At 35.0% G+C, this 19,967-nt stretch overlaps 1 protein-coding gene across 3 annotated transcripts in view; it reads left to right on the top strand.

Moving 5' to 3' along the window:
- LOC118201233 (uncharacterized) overlaps positions 1 to 19,967 on the top strand; it is a 75,727-nt gene that overhangs the window by 16,362 nt on the left and 39,398 nt on the right. Inside the window, exons 1-2 of one of the 3 annotated variants that reach the window (XM_035373292.2) lie at positions 5,707 to 5,833; positions 17,362 to 18,528. In XM_035373292.2, coding sequence (XP_035229183.1) covers positions 18,067 to 18,528 — 462 coding nt within the window. In that variant the 5' untranslated portion in view covers positions 5,707 to 5,833; positions 17,362 to 18,066. Of the gene's footprint in view, positions 1 to 5,706; positions 5,834 to 17,361; positions 18,529 to 19,967 lie in introns of those variants that run through there. The other 2 variants (XM_085814050.1, XM_085814051.1) reach the window with 2 other exon arrangements.

Genomic DNA, 19,967 nt, shown 5'->3' on the forward strand with positions numbered 1-19,967 from the left:
CTATTATTTTGGAGGAAGTCGCCCTTCGATTTGGGTTACCCAGGAAAATAATAAGTGATAATGGTACCCAGTTTACTAGTGCTGTTATGCAACAACTATGCTATATCTTGAACATTGATCAAAGTCTTACTCTTGTCTATCACCCACAATCTAACCCAGTTGAAAGGAAGAATAGAGATCTGAAACCACGTTTAGCAATACTTGTTGGTAACGACCATCAGTCATGGAAGGATAAACTGCCATTAATAAGGCTTGCTTTGAATACAGCCAAATGTGATTCAACTGGACATTCTGCTTCTTTTCTTCAATTTGCACGAGAGTTACGAACCTTAGATGATGTAAAGCATGATATAAAAGCCGTAATTGAGAACGATAATTTTGTTTCCGAAATTACTCCATATTTGAAACGTTTTGCAAGAAATGTACAACAGGTACGAGAAAGAGTCGAATTGCATCAAGATAAACAGAAATGTTATGCTGACAGAAAACGAAGAGAAACACCGAAATTCGTTCCTGGAGATAAAGTTTGGGTCACCCTCCATCCAATCAGCAAAGGTGCACTGAAGAAAACTGCTAAATTCATGCCCAAGAGAGATGGTCCTTATGTGATAGTGACTACAAGATCTCCAACCACTTATGATATTGCCGATCCTCATGAACCAGACAAAATTCTCGGCAAGTATCATGTTTCAGCCTTGAATCCATATCAAGATCGAAATAAGTTTCAAAACACAGCTCGTGTAACTCCAGTGGTTCCCTTAAAGAAAAGAGGACGCCCGAAACGTGTAATACCACCCGAATCTGCACCTGTTGCACAAGGTGCTGGTGACGCTAAATTTCCTGCTTGTCAAACTGGAGCCCATTCATCTGATTCTTCGCCCGCTGCACAAAGTAGACAAAGGTCAGTTCCTGACTTCTTGCCGAGACGTCTACGAAGTCAGAAGGGGAGGATGTAACAGACCTATTTAAGTGTAATTGAACTATTTTATTCACGCCATGAACTCATGAACTGTAACCGAACTATTTTATTCACGCCATGAACTCATGAACTGTAACCGAACTATTTTATTTAAACGCCATCTCGTGGCGATATGAAAAAACGTCAGTCGACCTCCAGCCGCCATGATGAAAGCTTAATATGTTATGTTATTCTCAATGTTTGATGTTCCATTTGGTATATGTTTCATTTTTATGTATATTTCTTTTGCTTGTAACCGTTTCTTTGCGCTCTGTTAATAAATCCTTTTAAAGCTAGCCGGCATTAGTGTCTATTGAGGAACGGCTACATCACAGTTTTAAATTAATTTAAATTCGCCACTTATCATACGCCGTAAAGCAGTTCAAGAGAAATAAAAAGATGAGTTCTAATTATCTGATCAGCATACTAAAATTTGTGCTGCTGGTGATGGTAATTTACTGACACGCAATGCTATTCCGAGGCAGTAAAGCTGTCTTTTCTGACGTCATCAGTGTATCCCTATATAACATATCTAATGAACACGATATTTGTTGTTTATTAAAAACAGTGGACTGTGTTGCTACGAGATTTTCTCTTCTAATGTTCCAATGAGCTCTTCTCGTGACATGCCTCAACGCATAACAGTTGAAAATTTTCAACACTTTAATTATTTCTAGGCCTATTTTTATGTGTCTAGGTTTAATAAAAACGTTTTGCAGAGTCTTCTTGAATCATTCCACGATTGCGTGTTCATTCGCACGCGTACTCATCGAGAATATTTGCAAGATTCCAGAAATGGACGTGAAACGAAAATCGTGAATAATTTGCTCAGCATAAATTCTCTCTCTCTGTATATATATGTGTGTAAAGGAGAATGTCTGTGTGTTTGTTTGTTTATTTGCTCCCAATTAAAACAGTTCACTACTACAGTTATTGTCACCAAACTTTCTACAATTCTTTTCTGGGTTCTGAGAAATATCGATGTCAACGAAAAAAAATATTAGATAATTAATTAAAATATCAGAGATATTAATTAAAAACTATGAAAAAGCTAATTTTCGCCCTCATTTTTCCGAGTGGCAAGAGTTTCGCACGCTGCAGATAAAAATCTGCTTTATTTCTAGAAGTGTTGCCACTGCTCGCTTCGTAGTGTTTGTTAATAAAAAAAATCGAAGTTTTACAATGAAATAAAAATAGCATTGACTAAATACTAAATACATTTTCCGAATCCAAAAATTCGTGGGAAGCCATTTTGACTATTCTCATCTTCTTAGAACTTTAATCAGCCGAGATCTTAATTAAAAACTCTGAAAACACTAATTTTCGCACTCATTTTTCCGAGTGGCAACAGTCTAGCGCGTTGGAGATAAAAGTGCTGTATTTCGAAAAGTATTGCTACTGTTCGCTTTCAAAATGTAGAGTTTGTTATTCAAAAATTTTTAAGTTTAACAAAATCTATATATATAAAGAAGAATGCCTGTTTGTGTGTTTGTTTGTTCGCTTTATTGATTTCTGATCAATTATGATAAATGTTTTGCCACATTTAATCGACTAAATTTGAATATAAGTAAAATATTGCATGGAACTTGAGCTTTTACCACCGTTTGATTAGAAAGACGAAAATCATTAAAAACAGCGTGCCTGTTGCTGATATAATGAGAGCGAACTAGTTTATTTTTCTATCGAAATTTTTTATGTGAGTTTTATATCGCATCAGACTGAGAAAGGTGTCACTACGAATCATATTTTTTGTATCGTTATTAGAGAAGGATTACAGCGGCATCGTTTCCTCTGTTGTTTGATACATTACTATCAATCTAACTTAACTAGCATCGGGACTTTCGCTAGTGATGAATAAAGAAAATTAGAAATATGGGTGAGCATATGTAAGCTCTGTGAAATTTTTGTTCTTACTTCTTCATTTTACAATGCAATAGTAACGTTTTGCATTTCCTAAAACCTTGCTTTTTGAAAAGAGTACCTAGGCATAAAAAATATTTTAAATAAGATTTATTGATGCTGCCATTTAAAATTAGCAAATTTAGCACTTTTTAAAGGATTAGATGCTGCATAATGTACTGTATTATTGTAAAACTAACGCAGAAGAAGATGTAAAATATTTACAAAAAATCAAAATCATCATTATCACAAATCAATAATTTGTGATAATGACCATATAGTGTCTGTGTTAGATGAAGAGACTTAATGTCAAACTGAAATTTAGAAATTATTAAATTTATCGTTTGTTCTTCGTAATTTTAAATAAAAGTTAATGCATTTCAAAATATCGAAGATGACCTTCATTTTTAAGAGCCAACGATACAAGTATTTGTGTTCATTATCTGGCAAAATACTTTTTAATTCTGGCTGAATAATTTGCTCATAAAGCAAGGAATACATCTGGTCTCTTGATATGTGTATTAAATGAAATTAATGCCGAAACCAGCTGGATTTTACCAATTACTACGCATAACAGTTGAAAATTTTCAACGCATAACAGTTGAAAATTCTATGCATAACAGTTGAAAAACTATGCCCTCGACGAGATTCAAACCATGGCTCCTTCACTTACCAGCTGGATATGCTAGCCAAGTACCTGTGAAACTTCGTACTTATGTTTAAATGTGGATTGTCTCCTGATAATAATCGGCCTGTATGAAAAACGGTTTTGAAATTTCGAAATATTCATTTAAAAATGAATCTGTTCTTTTGTTATTAATTTATATAATCAGAAGTTTGATTTAGTCGTATTATTTAGTATTTTGGAACTGTTAAATATTTTGATATGTAACGTTATTTAAAATAATAGCACCGATTTCGAATGACTTTAATTCTTAAATTCAATTATACGAAGTGACAAATTATACAGGAAATGAGCGAATAATTTTCAAAGACTTATTTAACATTTATTCAGTAATACTTTTTTCAACTATAAAAGCAAAATCAAAGCAAAGCAATAATTAAGTTGTTTGCATTATTTTCCCTCGTTTTTGCTGCCTGATGTCATATTCTTTTTTATGTGGGCTTGTGGGAAAACGATAAAAAAGCACAACTTATTAAATGTATTCCAAAGGGTTAGTTGATTTGTTAATTCATTAAGCCGAGGAGTGCGAGGGCATGTAAGAATGCTTCATGGAAGACGTTTCAGGAGGAAGTGTCCCGTATTCATCTCACATGTGGTGAAAACCACGAAAATACGATGCTGTAACCTATTAAACTATCTAGAATACACGCTGATAAAAACTACCAGTGGTTCGTGGCTTTAGCAATTTGAACACTAGTAAACCATAACCCAAAGTAGAAAGTCATGTAGCTTAAGATTTGTTTTTCTTAGGTGAATCACAAACTGTGGAATACCAAGTAATCGGGTTTACAGAAGACGGTTCCAGTGCGAAGGAAACCACACCATTAAAAAAACATTGCATTCAACTAGTATTCTAAAACTCGGAGTTTTCTTTTATCGTATGGTTTACATTGCAGAAACTATTACCTTACTTGGAGCAAAAAGCATGAAAAATTTAACTATGCCCTCGACGAGATTCAAACCATGGCTCCTTCACTTATACTAGCCACTTATATCGCAAGAGTACTAGGAGGACACAAAAGTACGTATTAGGAAATTCTATAAATTCTTTAATTCTCCCCATTTAAAGAGCGACAAGGAAAGGCACGTGGTTCAATCTAACAAGTCGGCACTGACTTATTACTGTTCACCCCATTTTAGTCTGGGTGCCCCTGTAGACAGTGTTAGATTCTTCTTATCAAGAAAGCTCGAAAAATCAGTATTCCTTCGCCAGGATTCGAACCATTGATCTTTCAGTCTCTTGTTGGGTACGATAATTACTTACATATCAAGCAAAAAAAAAAAAAAAAAAAGGGGGGGGCATTTCTTTACACTAACATAGGAATATCGCCCAGACGGTATAGTGCTTAGGAGAGCCTGACTGCGATACCGATTGGCCTGGGTTCGAATCCCGGAGAAGGCATGGATGTAAAAATTGTCTGTCCCTTCATAGGAGAAGGCAAAGATGGGACCTCCATAATAAAGAGATCACCACATCTGGCCTTAGTAGTGGCCAATGCCGGCATAGGCAAGCTCCCGCCATTGGATTAAAAAAAAAAAAAAAAAAAAAAAAAAAAAAAACATAGGCTTGTAATTATCCGATGTCAAGTCTTCAGTAGCCCGATCACCGACTGTATCTCCTCCTCACTCCTCCCTGTCCCGACAAGATGACGAGCATTGTCGATTCAAGACAGAGTATCCACTACCGAATAATGCTCAATGTGCATTGTCTAACTCTACCACCAAGATCAAGCCACCCATGTTGGCAAGTGACAAGCAGCTTGAAGGCGGTTCCGTTAGTCGCTCTGATCCGATGAATGTATCGCTCCGAGGTGGGCATTAGTCTATGTACTATTTATTATATATCCGACGTTAACTCATCTCAAATCCGGTTAGTCGTTTTGAATAATCCAGAGTAATACATATCAACGTATGCGACTGAATATTATTTTTGCAATAAATGACTGTAAAAAGACCTTTTTTTCCCGTTTCATTTAATAGGGCACTCCAACAGTCTCAGTTTCAGAATTTTCAAGGTTTACGACAAGCCAGCACTAGAAACATAAACATCTCTGATCTAGATTTGTCTAATTCCTTCATGCTTTTTTAGCTATCTATAAATATAAAATATAGAATTTAGTGGAGTCGCATCAGTAAAAGCTTTCCATGTAAAATTGTCGCGTGCCTGACCTTTCGTGATGTTACTATAGTGACAAACCTGAAGAACGATACGATTCCTTTCCCGGCAAACAAATACGTCGGAGACAGGAAAGCAGAGTGTCCTCAGAATGCAGTGAGCAGAAATGGAACAGGTAAGAATAGATTATATTTCTTGTGATAACTGCTATGTAATTTTGAATGAATCATTATCTATTGATTTATGAGAGCTGAATCAACTCGGGGAATTTTGCCTGAAGAGCAAATAATGTAAAAATTGCATGTAATGTACATTATCTTCATTCACATAAAAAACAAAAAGAATAATTGTGCGATTTGATTATTTCTTTTGTCATACTATTTTTGTTAACTTTCTGGGCTTGTATGAAAATTAGTAGCTGTGGACTTTGAAATATTAAATTAGCAGTAACTTTCTACTAGAGAGTTTTAGGCAGCTGGATTTGACACTTGAATTTAAAAGAGCCAGTCGTGTGAAATGTAGTTTTCATCCGTAATGCATATCACGCAGTTGCGTTTCCATAAAAATCATTGCTATATTTGGCTTTTTCAATTTTGTTATGCACACTAATGTATAATAAAATTCTTTTTTTACAAGGCGATGGAAATGAAAGTCCTTCTGCTTATTAGTGTTTGGCATCAATAAGAAATACAACTTTTAATATCTGAAGCTCAACAGACAATTAACTTAAAACACGCAAGATTTTGGCTAGAAGCTTCACGATTAAGTATCTAGATAAATCTTAAAATGTTCTCAGCTAAAAAAACCTGTCATATATGAGTGGTTAAATCAAAAAGCTTTGTTAGCTGTACTCTTGACTCACAGTTCGAGATCAAGCGACGTAGTTGCATGATCATTTTCATAGTTTTTTCCATATGCAAAGTAAAATATATCCCAGCTTTGTTTATAATGCCTTCCTTGAGAATATTGTTCTTAGACCGACATTTCAGTAATGCTTTGGTATGATTAACTAATACTCTATGTAAGAAATAATTCTTCATGAAATTATTTGTTTTGGGAGTTCTCGTTTATGTTCAAATGAAAATTTATTCTTTGAGATTATATTTGGCTTAAGAAATATTTCGCAGTTTGTAACGAATTAATATAATTCTTTAAAATTTCTTTTATTATGAACGATTAACATAACGAGCCTGTTATACAGTGGTACAATGTTCAGATCCGGGGATAGTGCATTTCCTAATGTTCCGATCACTTCTTTTTTATTATATAAAATTTCTCTCGACAATTTAAACAGAATGGACTATATGTATTCTGTGGTACAGAAAAACCCAAATCGTACATCACGTGGTATAACATGCATCTATAATTTCAAACTAGATTTTTTAATGTTTAAGTACATTCGCCATATGAGGCGTATCCTTTTCTTTATTTAGAAATCTGAAAGATAACATTTGCAATGCTAAATCTTTTGAAGTCATTCATTCGAAAATGTTTCCCAGGCTTTCAAACAATAATACACTGAAATGACAAGTGATAAGGGGAACACTATGTGTATGGGGGGAGCAATGTTTGAGGGAGTAAATAATTGTGCAAAGATGGTGAGTTGTATTCAATGCAGATGTGAACAAGAATGTTATTCTAGGGTTTTGAGGAAATTAGAGGTAAGAATGCCCTTCCGACTCGAACGAATAAGCGGAATTATTAGTCAAGTGTTTTCTTTTTCTGTAATCATTTGAAGCCGTGGTTTTGAAGTGAACATCGAAGGCTTTATTAAATCGTATTTGCTTTAGTTGAAATACAGTTCATCTAGTGTTCCTAGTAAATATGGCTCCTTCCAAACGAAATAGACACAGTGCTGGTTTCAAATATAAAGCCATTCAGTTGCCGAAAGAATACGGAAATCGGGCTGGCGGAAGGATGTTTGGTGTTGGTGAAAGCTCCACGTGTGAGTAGAAGAAAAATGAAATCACAATAATTAATATGCCAAAGAATAAGTATGCTTTGCATAAAGGAGTAACGAAATGGCCTATCCTAGAGGAAAGTATTGCGAGCTGGGTCGTATTAAATTGCCAGAATCTCCAGAAATAGCATTTACGTTCATGTAGAAATATAATGTTTTCATGCTCATCTTTTCCTGATTTTTAAATCTATCATTTTTATATCTGGAGTATAACAGGCACCCATAAATTTCGACCTTATTTTCTGTACTAAAAATACACTATATACGGTATATGTCACTACAATAAGAAAATATAATAGCAATAACAGTGCAATAATACTAAGCATATTCGCAGGATCTCAGAACAATAACCTAAGAATGACGTCTCACGGCGACGTAACGAGTTCTGACTTCTTCTTTTTGACGAGTTCTGACTTGAGAAATTTTCCCTACTTCTTTGACTAAAACATTAAATTATTTGCTTCCCATCTTTAAGTTGTTTATTATTCAATTCACGAAGCAGAAAAAACTGACTGCTTTAAATTTTAATCTATGACCAAAATGTAAGGTAACTCCAAAATTTAGACTGATGATGACAAAAATGATGACCATTCTCCTTTATTCCTTCTTTAGGCTTTTTAACTTATCAGGTTCTGTGTTCCTCCTTACTTGCCTTGGGAACATTAAATGTCCTGACTCGGAACAGGGAGCTTACTAAAGCTATGTTCAATAAATTTGGGAAGTAGACAATACACATAGGAAGGGTATACGAAACCCTTTATTTTTCTCTCTTTACAATGATTTCCGGACTTCGGAATACAGAGACCAACCACTTGTGGTCTGAACGTAAGAATATAAAAATATTAACTAAATTCTAACTAAACTAACTTTGGATTAATAAACAAGTGTCTACTTGAAGATTGGCCGTATATTAACAGAAAGGCCGTATGTAGTACAGAGAACTGTTAACGCTACGATACGTTTAAAATTATCAAGAGGATTAAACCTCTGGCCTTGAAGGCAACCAGCAACCGAGTAAAACTGTTATGGCAAGCGGCCTGCTCCTAATCACTCCTTCCTCTCTCTTGCTTGGCAAAAAGCCACAACTTAAGTACTTGGCGTTCGCAAGACAAATTTGCATAAATAAGTTAAAGCTTTTAATTCTGGCCGGAAGTAGAAAATAAGAAGTGATAGTAAAGATTTAAAATAAAATAAACGTTAGTAAAACTTAAGATCCTTACATACTTCCCGCCAGAGTTAATTAGCTTGAAACTGAGGTCTAAAACGACCTTGTTGAAAACTTTTAGCTCTAGAATCTAACGCGAGGCCAATCTTTTACAAACATTTCTCACTAGAAACTAGAAATTTAAAAAAAAAAAAGTCGTTTTTACATTATCAACTCCATGGACAATTACTTTTCATCTGTACTGCATCTAAACAGGAGTTCTTAATTGAAATCTGGTTCCTTCCAGAGATTTATCTTTGTGATATTCAGACATCCTTTTTTCTGCCCAGTCCTGGAAGGTAGCAAAGACTACGGTTTGGTTTATCTTCCTTCTTGTGCGGGTTCGCCCTTCAGTTCCTTCCTCCATGAGCTTTCTTTTCCTTCCAGTTTGGTCACCCTTGAAGACCTTTTTAGCCTCTGCCTGTGTTCTCGGCCCTTTGATGGCAGCTGGTCTTGGCGGAACCGGGACAACTCTCTCTCGTTCCTGCTTGGATCTCGTTGCTGGCTGTTCAAATTTTCCTTGTTTCTTTGCCTCCGCAGCTGGTGTTCCTTCATCAATTCGTCGACATTTGCTGCGTAGACTCCTGTCCGATGGGTAGATCTTCCGTTTTCGAGCCGGGTTATAGTTGCCGTCATTTCTCCTGGCTCTCTTTGCATTCGTCGTACTTCTCCCTTCTTCATTCTGGGGGTGGTCGTGCTCTCTCTTTTCTGGTCGGTGGAACGGCTTCTTTTTCTTGTTACCTTCAATTTTCCAACGGGGAAACTTTCTTTTCAATTGCTCCTGCCTCCTAATGGCTTCCCCTTGTGATTGTCGTTGTTCCACCTCTGGAGCTTGTGCCTGCAGTGCCTGCCGTGCCGGATCCTGCAAAAGATCTTTAAATATTTGCATTTTATTACGATTATAGAATGGTTTTATCTGGTCAATGTTTGCGGAGCATGTTTCACCATTCCTGGCTTTTAACACCACTACAGCCTGAGTTATTTTTTCTATGACATATGGTCCTTCAAATCGTGGAAAAAATTTGGCAGTTTTATCTTCTGGTGCTGAAGAAAGTGAATGCTTAATTTTTAACACTTCATCTCCTACTTTATAAGTTACTCCCCGTCGTTTCATATCATAATAAAGTTTCTGTTTTCTCTGTGCTACTTCAGTGTTCTTTTTTGCTTCTTTTATTAGTTTTTCTATATCACCCATTTTAAATTCTGGGGCTCTTTGTTGCACATAAAATAGTTTATCTAACGGCGTTATAATCTTTCTGCCTAAAAATAACTCAGCAGGAGTTTTGCCCGTTGTATCATGTTTTTCGGTCCTAAGGGCGAAAGCTAATTCATTGACATAGTTATCCCAGCTTTTATGAAAATTTTTAACATAACTACGGATAATTTTCACTATATTTCTATTGACCCGTTCCGCTATATTTGATTGCGACCGATACGGGACCATTTTTAAATGACGTATGCCCAGTTTTTGGCACATGTCTTCAAATATATTACTTACAAATTGAGGACCATTATCCGATATAACTTTAAGGGGCGCCCCGTATTTTAAAATATATTTATTTAATATAGAATCAGTAATTAATTTCGCGGAGGCTCGTTTTAAGGGAACAATTTCGGTCCACTTACTAAAATGATCAACCATAACAAGGAGATACCGACTTTTATTTAACTGACTTTTTGGGAAAGGGCCCAATAAATCGATGCCAATTATTTCATTTGGAAATTCGGATTTAATGCTATTTAGAAACCCGGCCGGGCGGAAGTTAATATAATTAACCGCTTGACATGTTGGGCAGGACTGGACATACGCCCTTGTTAACTTTTGCAGTTCAGGAAAATAAACTGCTTCGCGTACGCGTTGGATGATTTTTCGAATACCAGCATGAGAAGCTAAAAGGCAGTCGTGTAACTCCCGCAGTATATTTAATCTAAGACTAACTGGGATAACAGGTCGAAATTCGTTGTTGGAATTTGTAGTTTTTGTATAAAATAATAAACCATCTATTAGTTCGTAATGGGCCGCCCTATTTCTTATCGCCACAATATCTTGGTGGCTAAAATTTTCAGGATCCTTTCCCAGTTCGGTTATTACAGTTTCTCGGGAATTTATCGTACATGCTGTGAGCATTGCCACCTTTACAGTATTACCTTCTTCATCTATTTTTATTCTGGATAGGGCATCTGCTACAATATTTTCCTGTCCGGGGGTGTGCTTGATTACCAGATTATACTCTTGTAACTTGAGTGCCCATCTTATTAACCTTGGGGATAAGTTTTTCCCTGAGTATAATCTAGTTACCGCCGCATGATCAGAAAACACTGTTACTGGCGCCCTTCCAAAATAGACTCGGAACTTTTGCACTGCTAACAGAACTGCAAGTACCTCTCTCTCAGTCGCGGAATAATTTCTTTGTGTTTGATTTAAAGTTCGACTAAAAAATGCCACGAGCTGCTGATTTTGCGAAAGTACCGCTCCTACCGCATAATCCGAAGTATCCGCTGAAATTTCTAAATTCTCATCATTTTCAGGAAATCTCGAAACAGGGGCTTGCGTTAATGCTTGCTTTAATTTTTCGAAAGCACTATTGGCTTCGGCCGTCCACGAGAATCTTACCTTTTTCCTTTTTAATTTTAACAATGTTTCAGCAATAGCTGCAAAATCTTTTATAAAGGACCTATAATATGAACAAAGTCTTAGAAAAGAAGAGAGCTTCTTCGCCGTATTTGGCGTCGGATACTTTTGCACAGCGATTATTTTTGATTCGTCTGTCTCGATTCCTTTCTGAGATATTTTGTAACCTAAGTATTTTAATTCAGAGGCTGCAAATTTGCACTTTTCGACATTAACTTTTAGACCGGCCTCATTTAATAATGAAAACTCCTGTCTTAAATCCTGTACATGTTGGTCCAGATTATCACTAGTAATAATGATATCGTCTAACTAGATAAATGTGGACTTTCCAAGAACAGGCCTTAGCACAATGTCCATACATCGCTGAAATGTTGCCGTGCCCCTGAAAGGCCAAACGGCATACGCAGGAATGCATAAGTGCCAGACTTGGTTATAAAAGCAGTCTTAGGCACATCTTCCTGTCTAACCCCTATTTGAAAATAACCAGTCGTTAAGTCTAAAGTAGTCATGTATTTGGTAGAAGTTATGTTCCTTAGAATTTCTTCGATAATAGGTAACGGATATACCGGATATTTAGTCATGGAGTTTAATTTACGATAGTCAATTGCAAAACGCCACCTTTTTGGATGTGTTACCGGATAATCATTATTTTTCTTACATAACACAACCGGGCTAGCATAACTACTTGAGATGGGCGTTATGATCTTTTTACGTAACATAAAAATCTCTAATGTGCCACTCTATAATTTTTTCTTTATTCTTATCATATCGGTATGGTTTGTGGCGAACTGGCAGTGAATCTCCGGTGTCGATACTATGGTTAGTAACTTGAGTAAATCCTGGAATATCACTAAATAACGAAGCAAATTCACTTACCACTTGTCGAATTTTTTGTTGCTCTTCCTTAGGCAGGTGGTCAAGGTTTAACGTTGGTGGTTCTGTTTTTTCTTCTCGAACTGGTTTCATCGATGTGCGCATGGTCTGGACGATGTAACCAAATCCTTCCAGGGCGGCAGCTGGCATTTCTGGATTCTGAGCCGCTTCTGCAGGCAGCACAGGTTCTTCTTGAAACTCGGCCACGGTTATTCTTCTTCGTCGGGCGCCACTATCAGGTTCTGTGGTTCTCCTTACTTGCCTTGGGAACATTAAATGTCCTGACTCGGAACAGGGAGCTTACTAAAGCTATGTTCAATAAATTTTGGAAGTAGACAATACACACAGGAAGGGTATACGAAACCCTTTATTTTTCTCTTTTTACAATGATTTCCGGACTTCGGAATACAGAGACCAACCACTTGTGGTCTGAACGTAAGAATATAAAAATATTAACTAAACTCTAACTAAACTTAACTTTGGATTAATCAAACAAGTACCTACTCCAAGATTGGCCGTATATTAGCAAAAAGCCGTATGTAGTACATAGAACTGCTAACACTACGATACGTTTAAAATTATCAAGAGGATTAAACCTCTGGCCTTGAAGGCAACCAACAACCGAGTAAAACTACTATGGCAAGCGGCCTGCTTCTAATAGCTCCTTTCTCTCTCTTGCTTGGCAAAAAGCCACAACTTAAGTACTTGGCGTTCGCAAGACAAATTTGCATAAATAAGTTAAAGCTTTTGATTCTGGCTGGAAGTAGAAAATAAGAAGTGATAGTAAATATTTAAAATAAAATAAACGTTAGTAAAACTTAAGATTATTACAAACTTTATTTCAGCAGGATCCACGTGCATAAATCAGGTACGTATCTCTTTCTGAAACAAATAAAATTAAAGAAAACGGACTTATATTCATGATAAAATAAAACAAGCATTTAAAGAATTGATAACAGTCTTACCTGTATACGTGAATTCAAGTATAAAAATATAAAATCGCCAACTTACATACAGTAATTTATGGGTCAAGATTGCTCTGCTTGGAAGTAATGATATTTGGCAAAGCCGTACACGTTTCAAGTTCAGTGTATTATCAGACTGATAGAGAAGTCAAGAAGGGTGTATTATGTTTTCGTCGCAGACTCCACATTTCTTTTTCCTGATGCCGGAAAGTAAACTGAGATCATGCTTACAGAATGTATAAATGAGAGATGCTCTTGGTTTCACTTCTGATGTAATCAAAGTTCTTATGGGAACGGTCCTTCAACGATATGAAAACGTTTTTGTGCTTAGTTAGTAAAAAGTACAGTGATTTCATGGAAAAAAATTTCTTCGTTTCCTGCACCTGCTCACACAGAGATTTGTTTAATTGTTTGAGCCACTCTATCAGTAAGGCCTCTAGTCCTACCCTCTGTTCCTTTCAGTATTCTGCCGCTAACTTAAATTGTCTCCAGCCATCGAGACCTACCCTAGGAATTTTGCATTTCCAAAGTAACAGCAAATTTATACGACATGGCGTCAATGAACTGAACATTAAAGGTATATTTTAAACCAATTTGTTGCCCTCAATAAATACATAACACATGTGTTACATTCCTACAAAGCATAAAATTTAGGGTTTTTTTCCCACTATTCCGTCAAGTCAATTTTGGCATTTCCGTATACGATTTGGATACGACTTCAGTTTTACGTATTGTTAGTTGTTTTGTTAGGTTATTTAAATTAAGGCAAAATCACTAGGGCTATCTATTTAAGATGTCTTCGTGGAGACTTTCAGTGAGAAACTAGAACGTATTCACATTACATATGGAGAAAACCACGAAAAAAATGCATCCATTCCGTTCTCCTGGGTTCGAGCTCAAATCAGGCAGAACTACCGGTATTCAGAGGCTTAACCATATGGCTATTGGTAGGATCATTCATTTCCATTTCACTTTTGAAAGATCTCTGCTAAAATACTTATCCATTTTTTGTATCTACTTTATGTATCTACAAAGCCATTTTCTGTATCTACTTTCTTTGATACTGGAATGTTTTTTTATCATATAATTTAACTCTGAAAAGCGTATGCGACCAAAAGTCATCAGACTTAAAATCGTAATAAATGTTCTTGTACTTTTATACATTTCCAGATTTTTTATCTCTAAATAAAACGAATTTTGTAATGCAATAGAAATAACAGCTTTCATTTAATGCTTGAAGCCTTACATTTGTGTTCTACATATTTCATAGACATCCAAATATTCCGGGCGTGTTTCTATACTGACACTTATTCGTAAATAAAATTTTGAGTTCTTAGTTTCTTAAACTTCAGCTTAGTAGTTTTAGAATGCACTTGATGTTTTAATTTGTAGCGCTCCCGTGTTAGTGGAAAATTCTTGTCAAACAGTTGTTTGAAATGTGAAGAATTATCACCAAGTCATTTCCAAAGTAAATTCCATCGAAACCCAACATTCGCTTCAGCGCTCCTACAATTCCTGAAACACTGGAAGAATGCCTCGTTTAGTACTTGTTGAAGACCAACTATCCCTAGACCAACTATTTAGATACCTTGAATTATCATTAACTCCCGTAGAAACATTAACTCTAGAAAAACCTTGATAAGTTAGAACAACCAGAAGTAAGATTGTAAGAAATCTGATAATTATAAATACTTCCTGTAATCCTGGCAATCCAGTACATTTACTGGTAACCCTGTACATGTAGTCTCCATGGGGTTTTAAATCAGGCTGTTTAGCTGTTTAGTTCCTTTGTCTCCAGTGTTCTATCATACTCTTCATTCTAGTCTATCACACTTTTACTCTAAACCTTAATCATAAATCTGGTAAACCGCATATTTTGTTGTACGAAAACCTTTCAGATATCGGACGAAGGCAGTCACATGACTGCTTAAAATTTCTACGTAAGCATGCTGATTCAGTGTTTGGTCTTCCTTCATTAATGAGCCTAATTCACAACTATTAAATTTATCATACAGGAATAGAGATTAACTTCTTTCATTAAAAGTTATTTCAAAGAGATCTGGATGTTTCTTCAAGTCCCCTGTGGAATAATGTAGAATGCTTTTACAGCCCTTTTGCTTCTTGAGTCATTTGAATACAGAAAAAGTTTAGAACCATTCGATCACACAACAGCCATCCGCTAATCACTAGTCAATGCCTTCTGAGCTTTGATCCAAGCTAAAGTAATTACTGTTTACTGGGATGAAGTTCACATTGGCTTCCTTCTCACAACTCAATTACAGATATCTATTTTATGAAGTTTTCTACCCAATATTCTGGAAGATATTTACATATGAGGTCTATTATTGACAGATTAGAGTAGTTTCTATTTTATTTAAATTCTCGTATCGTTGATTGATTAGGCAAGATATTTCTCCGCTACCCGTATTCATGATTTCTTGTCTAAACTTTTTATTTTCAGTAAAGATTGATATTTTATTTACACATATGTTAAGCTTCTTTTTTTCTAATATCTGCAAATTTGATCACTTTCTTCTGATGCAATGCACTAACCTGTAGAAAATTATGACAATTTTTTTAATCACTTGAACCTAATTTCTAAACCACTAATATTACTTTTCCTAACTACTGAGTTTTGGCTGCATCTTTGAAACGAAAGAATGCACATATGGTTTTATTATATAATGGTGATATGAAATAGTTCCATATAAAGCTGATAGGTTTTTTTTTTTTTTTTTTTTGGTTGTTGTTGTTGTCTGATGTATATTACATACAAGGGAAGCCACGAAAACCCCATGATGGCTGCTCATTCAAATTTCGTAGCTTACGGGGAAACAAAGCTGTAACGAACTGACAGTTTTGTGCATGTTTAGACATATCACAAGTTATGTTTCACACAAAAGCTGTAAAAACATAATGCGGGATATAAAACGCGTGAGAACGTGAAAATGAGCTGCTTATCAATAAATTCTTATTGGAAAAATATTTAGATTTTTAAATAATGTAATTCTATTTTAGTAAGACTAATAAACAGTGAAATGTATCCTAAATAAGTTAGCCTGATGGTATTTCGCTAAGAGTTACTTTCTAAATGATCGCGAGTTGGCCCCTGGATTACAATCATCTTGCACAAGAACAGATTAAAATACAGCAAATTTTATTTGTCCTCGATCGATGGATTACAATTAAAGCAAGAATTTACAAAAACTTTCGATACCAGATAAAATGCTGATATCGATAATAATGAGTAACAATCAGGGAATTTGCCTTGAAACGTATGAATATTAGAATCAAATCTGAAACAAGACATCAGGTTCTTCTTTTTAACTTTTCAACTACTCACTCACCAGCTTCGGATGACAACCTTTCAAATGCGGCTGGATACCGGTAGGAAACGCCGCCTAGACGGGAAAGTGGTTAGTGACTTTGACTGCCTCACCGAAGGGCACGGGTTCGAATCCCAGAGAAATTATGCATGTAATTTGTCCGTTCGTTCAAGGAAGGCAACTATGAACTTTCCCGCTTATTAAGTGCCTCCATAATAAAGAAACCGTCGCTTCCGACCTTAGTATTGGCCAGTGTCTATAAACGACTAGGACCCGCCATTAAAGGGGGAGAAAAAAACCCAGCAAACTCTTTCCCAGCATACGCTATTTGCTGGCAATTAAGAACAGCGAACCCTCGCTCAACAAGACATGGTTTGCAGTTAACTTTGGAGAGCTTTTAAACTCTCTTGTGAATGATTTAATTTGCATAATTTTCTCATCTGAGTTTATATGTGGCGAGATTCAAAGATAAGATAGGGGAGTGTTAAAATTAAGCTTAACTATTAGCAAAACTGAAAATAATTATTAGAATGAGAAAATATCGTTTATTATTTTCTTAACTTAAAGTTATACAAATTCTGATGAATTTTTAATCCATCAAGGTGACTTTATTTTCAAAATATTTATTTTAATTCTATCATGTATTATTTCTAAATTCTCTTTACAACTAGTGCTTTTTTCTTCCATTCATTATTATTGTTGTTATTATTTCTATAACTGCTATTATTTTACTTTAATTTCAGATTAAACACGTTTCGGAAGGATATGTTCGGAGGCGTACTTGAAATCTATCGTTACAAAGAAAATTGATGTTTTTCTGAAAGAAATAATTCTTAAATTCAGAAGTCAATAAATTTATTAATATTTTTATAGATATATAAATCTCCTGCCATCTTGGCCTTTTGGAAGTATGTTATATTAAAAAGAATATTTTCATAATCTTTAAATAGCTGAGTACTACCTTAAGTATAGTGTCTTCTGATTATTGACCTGTTTCAAAAACGTAGTGTTACCCTTTGAATATGACCTGTTTCAATAATAAATTTTGAAATTATTACTTACTTATAAAACATGTATTTTGTAGCTTACAAGGCATTTTGAGACTAAAACGCTGAATTCTGATAAAAATAATAAATGTTTTTGTGTTTGTTAAGATATATCTATTTTTAAACATTAGTAAAACATAACTGATTAAAGGTATTAAAGGAACCTGCATTTTTGAAGATTTAATTAAACTTTTCTCTAAATAAATATCTATGCCTGTATACTGGACCTAAACCTTTTCTTAAATATATATAAATATCAAATAATGCTATAGTTAAAATTAAAATGAAATAATATAAATATCAAATAATGCTATAGTTAAAATTAAAATGAAATAATATAAAAATCAAACAAAATAAAAAGACAGAATAATAAAATAATATAATAATTAGTTGAAGATAAAAATGGGACTTGATACTTCTAAAGATATCAATCCCAATGCTGCTAAGGGCTATATATTAGAGAAATTCACTCGGCACAAGAAAGGTGTAAATTGCATGGTAATGGAACCTGAGAAGTTCTTGATGGCTACTGGAGGAGAAGATCGGATAGTCCTTCTGTGGCGTGTCAATACCTCCCCAACTCAGTGCAAAGCTACGTTGAAAGGACATTTAGACTACGTCACATGTCTCGCTTTCCATGACAAGTTCATTCTGTCTGGATCTGCTGATTGCACTATCCGAAAGTGGTGTCTCACAAAATACGAGTGCCTTTATGTGTATGAGGGACATGAACAAAGAGTCAATCGAATTTTATGTGCCGGTGACTTCCTTTTCTCTTCTTCGATTGATCATAAAGCCAGAGCATGGACACTTCAAACCCATCAGTATGCTCCAATAGAAGAAGCTTGTTTAAAGGTCTTTGAGGTAAATATTTCCTGCCAGAATTCTTTTTCCATAATGTAATAAGCTTTTCAGATAACTTTGTGTGCTGCGTGTGCGGAAGCTGCTAACAAAATGGCAAATCAAAAGTTTTAGTAGCCCCAAAAGTTCTATAATTTGCTGCAATGATGTTCAAGTAATCAAAACTCATACCCCGGGTTTATCTCTAACTACCGAAATGTCTGAATAAGTTATTCATAGTCTTAAAAATCTATAATGAAATGTTGGTTTTACACTATCTTAGGTTTTACTAATCTTTACTGATCTATGTTTTGTGAATTTCCGACTGATTGGTAAAAATATATATGAGGGTTCTGAACTTCAGAAATCCAATCACTTAAAATTATATGCTGTTATTCATTACTTATATTGTTATAAAAATAACAGTAATATAAAGAGTTATAATATTTTATAAGTATAATATTCTGGCCTGTTTTCTACTTTTTACATCTTTCCAAACCCGCATAAAACGAATCCTGCTTATAATGAACTCCTAAATATAACGAATGAGCCTTTTGATCCCGTCAAGTTTCCCATATTCTTAATGCTATTGTTTACCACTATAGCGAACTTCCAAGAGTATAAAATTCGGATATAACGAACTGTATGCATATCTTTAATAAAAACGTTTTTTTTTTTTTTTTTTTTTTTTTTTCATTTTTTACACTTTTCCCAGAATTTTGGAGGTTTCAACGAAGAAATTACTAATTTTTATAATCATCAATGTTTAGAATATTAGGATCCACATTCCGTTAGTAAAATTTCTTTACGTTATTTTTCTTTTATCTTCTTCACCCCCACTTTTCTTTGTGTTTTAACAAAGATTATTAAGGTGTAGCACCGATCTCTTGGGGGCAAGGATATAAAAAGTATATCTTATAACACCATATAGTGTACAGGATCATTGAATCAGGAAACGTGAATAGGTTCTCTAATTCCATTCGAACTTGTTGAATTGGTGAGACAGACAGAGCTCTATTTAAGCCTATACTATGATGGACATTTTAAAATTTTCAGTATTAGGGGAAACTGAAACTGGTGAATCTCCTCAGGTTTCTTCGTCTTTGAAAAATTGAAATTTTTAATCGTTATTGATTTGCTTTGTATGAGTATAAATTTTACCCAGGTTCTATCCTATGAATAGGAATTTTGCATTCTTTATGTCTTTTTCAAGACATAGGATATTACTTATGAATACTATTGAATCTTCGCATTGCAGCATACCTATCTGGGGAAATGATTGTGTTCTCACTGAATATTAGATAAAACACGAATAGACAAGGAGACGAAATAATCTTCCGGTTTAATTTTTTCTGCAAGAGTTAATCTTTTACATATTCTTTGACTCTGCTTCTGAATAAAAAATTCATCAACACGATAAGTTGTAAATGACACTGAAGATAAGATGAACCTTCCATACACTT

Source organism: Stegodyphus dumicola, chromosome 3, assembly GCF_044657685.1.
Source record: "Stegodyphus dumicola isolate Sdum_Otavi_A_Nest chromosome 3, ASM4465768v1".
NCBI classification, from domain to species: Eukaryota; Metazoa; Arthropoda; class Arachnida; order Araneae; family Eresidae; genus Stegodyphus; species Stegodyphus dumicola.